General features: G+C 38.4%; 1 protein-coding gene across 1 annotated transcript; it reads right to left on the bottom strand.

Moving 5' to 3' along the window:
• Window positions 1-51: 51 nt before the first annotated feature.
• On the bottom strand, window positions 52-656 carry SARC_15651 (hypothetical protein; the record flags this gene model as incomplete). The annotated part of the gene is made up of 2 exons (XM_014290233.1): window positions 52-217; window positions 637-656. Coding segments are annotated over 2 exons (186 nt in total), but the record flags the coding sequence as incomplete, so codon positions are not given.
• Window positions 657-1641: the final 985 nt, after the last annotated feature.

Genomic DNA, 1641 nt, shown 5'->3' on the forward strand with positions numbered 1-1641 from the left:
TTATAATATATATAGAACGATGTGTTCTATTCGTCATATACCATGACTTACTTTCCGGATCTTTGCGATAGCTCTCTCGACCATAAGTTTCTCATCTCGTTGACGCTGCCTGCTTTGCTTCTGCACAACAAATACAACAGCCAATACCAAAATAGCCGTGGCCACAGCAGACAGCAACGCTACTACGTACGGGAGATTGCCGGATGAGGTGTCCTCACTGTGAAGGAAATGAGTGATACGATTGGACAGTATAAATAGAACTGTAAGAGCACCTTGTTTTGTTAGGCTTGTTTATTATATACAAAACCAGCCGACCGAAGACATCGGTACCACAACGTATGTGAAAAGCTCAACCCACTCAATGTGCTTACTGCAAGCGACTAGTGCGATATTATTGAATGCTATAAATAGAAATGGAGAAATAGAGAATAATAACCACACCGGACAACAACAACGGTAGTGGCAACAGCAAACACTAAAGTGTATGTGCACGTGCGACCTATTTTTAGACTGTATATCGGGTTTGCTGGAACGAATAGCGGAACTTTATTGGATTCTAAAAATACAACTAAAAGAATAGCTCGTCAGAGAGTTCTAGAAGCGTGCTACGCCAGAATGGAATGCTAAAACGTATACCTACAACACTGAGATCGCATGTAGGTAAAAACTGTTAATAACTGGGTCGAAAGGGATCCAATAGAAAAGCTACTACAAGACGAACGCATAGGATAGCATGGATAAAGATATCACCATTGGTCGCTATATTAGAAAGTAACTATTAGAAAGTAAAAAATAGAACGCAAAGGCCTACACTATAAGCAATAGAACACGTTGCGTGTAAGGGAGACAACTATGAAAGCAAACATACACTGTCTGTAAGATACGCGGATGTGGTATGTATACGGGCACTCATTTATATAACTATACACGCATGTGCATATTCATGTATATATATAGTATATTTATAGTATATATATATATTTATATATAGTATATGTCCATGCACATCCAGGTAGATATACATATGCTTGTATCTATGAAGTGGAAACGATCTCTCTTAGGTGCTCTGACTAGCTTCACACACTCACCTGTCGTCTGGCGGTGGCCAGTATATGTAACCGTCGTCTGAAGAATTAAACCCTGCACGCACCTGCAGAAAAGAAGGCTAACGCATCAGCGCAGATGCCGAACAACCACTTAAAAACAACCACTTGAAAACAGCCACTTAAAAACAACGACTTAAAAGCAATCACTTAAAACAATCATTTAAAACAACCACTTAAAACAACCACTTAAAACAACCACTTAAAAGCAATCATTTAAAACAATCACTTAAAAACAACCACTTAAAAACAACCACTTAAAAGCAATCATTTAAAAACAACTACTTGAAAGCAATCATTTAAATACAACCATTTGCAAGCACCCACTTAAAAATAACCACTTGAAAGAAATCTTTTAAAAACAACCGCTTAATCCAACAGTATACAAGCGATATACACCACACGGATATTAACGTACATCTCCAGGCATGTGAAAAGCATTCATGCTCACGGATTCAAAAGTATCTGCACGCATGTGTTAGTCGAAGAGTACGTGTATAGGGAAATGCGCAGCATTCAAGACACTTTCGTGCTTTTA

The sequence above is a fragment of the Sphaeroforma arctica genome, assembly GCF_001186125.1.
Source record: "Sphaeroforma arctica JP610 unplaced genomic scaffold supercont1.6498, whole genome shotgun sequence".
Lineage (NCBI taxonomy): Eukaryota > Ichthyosporea > Ichthyophonida > Sphaeroforma > Sphaeroforma arctica.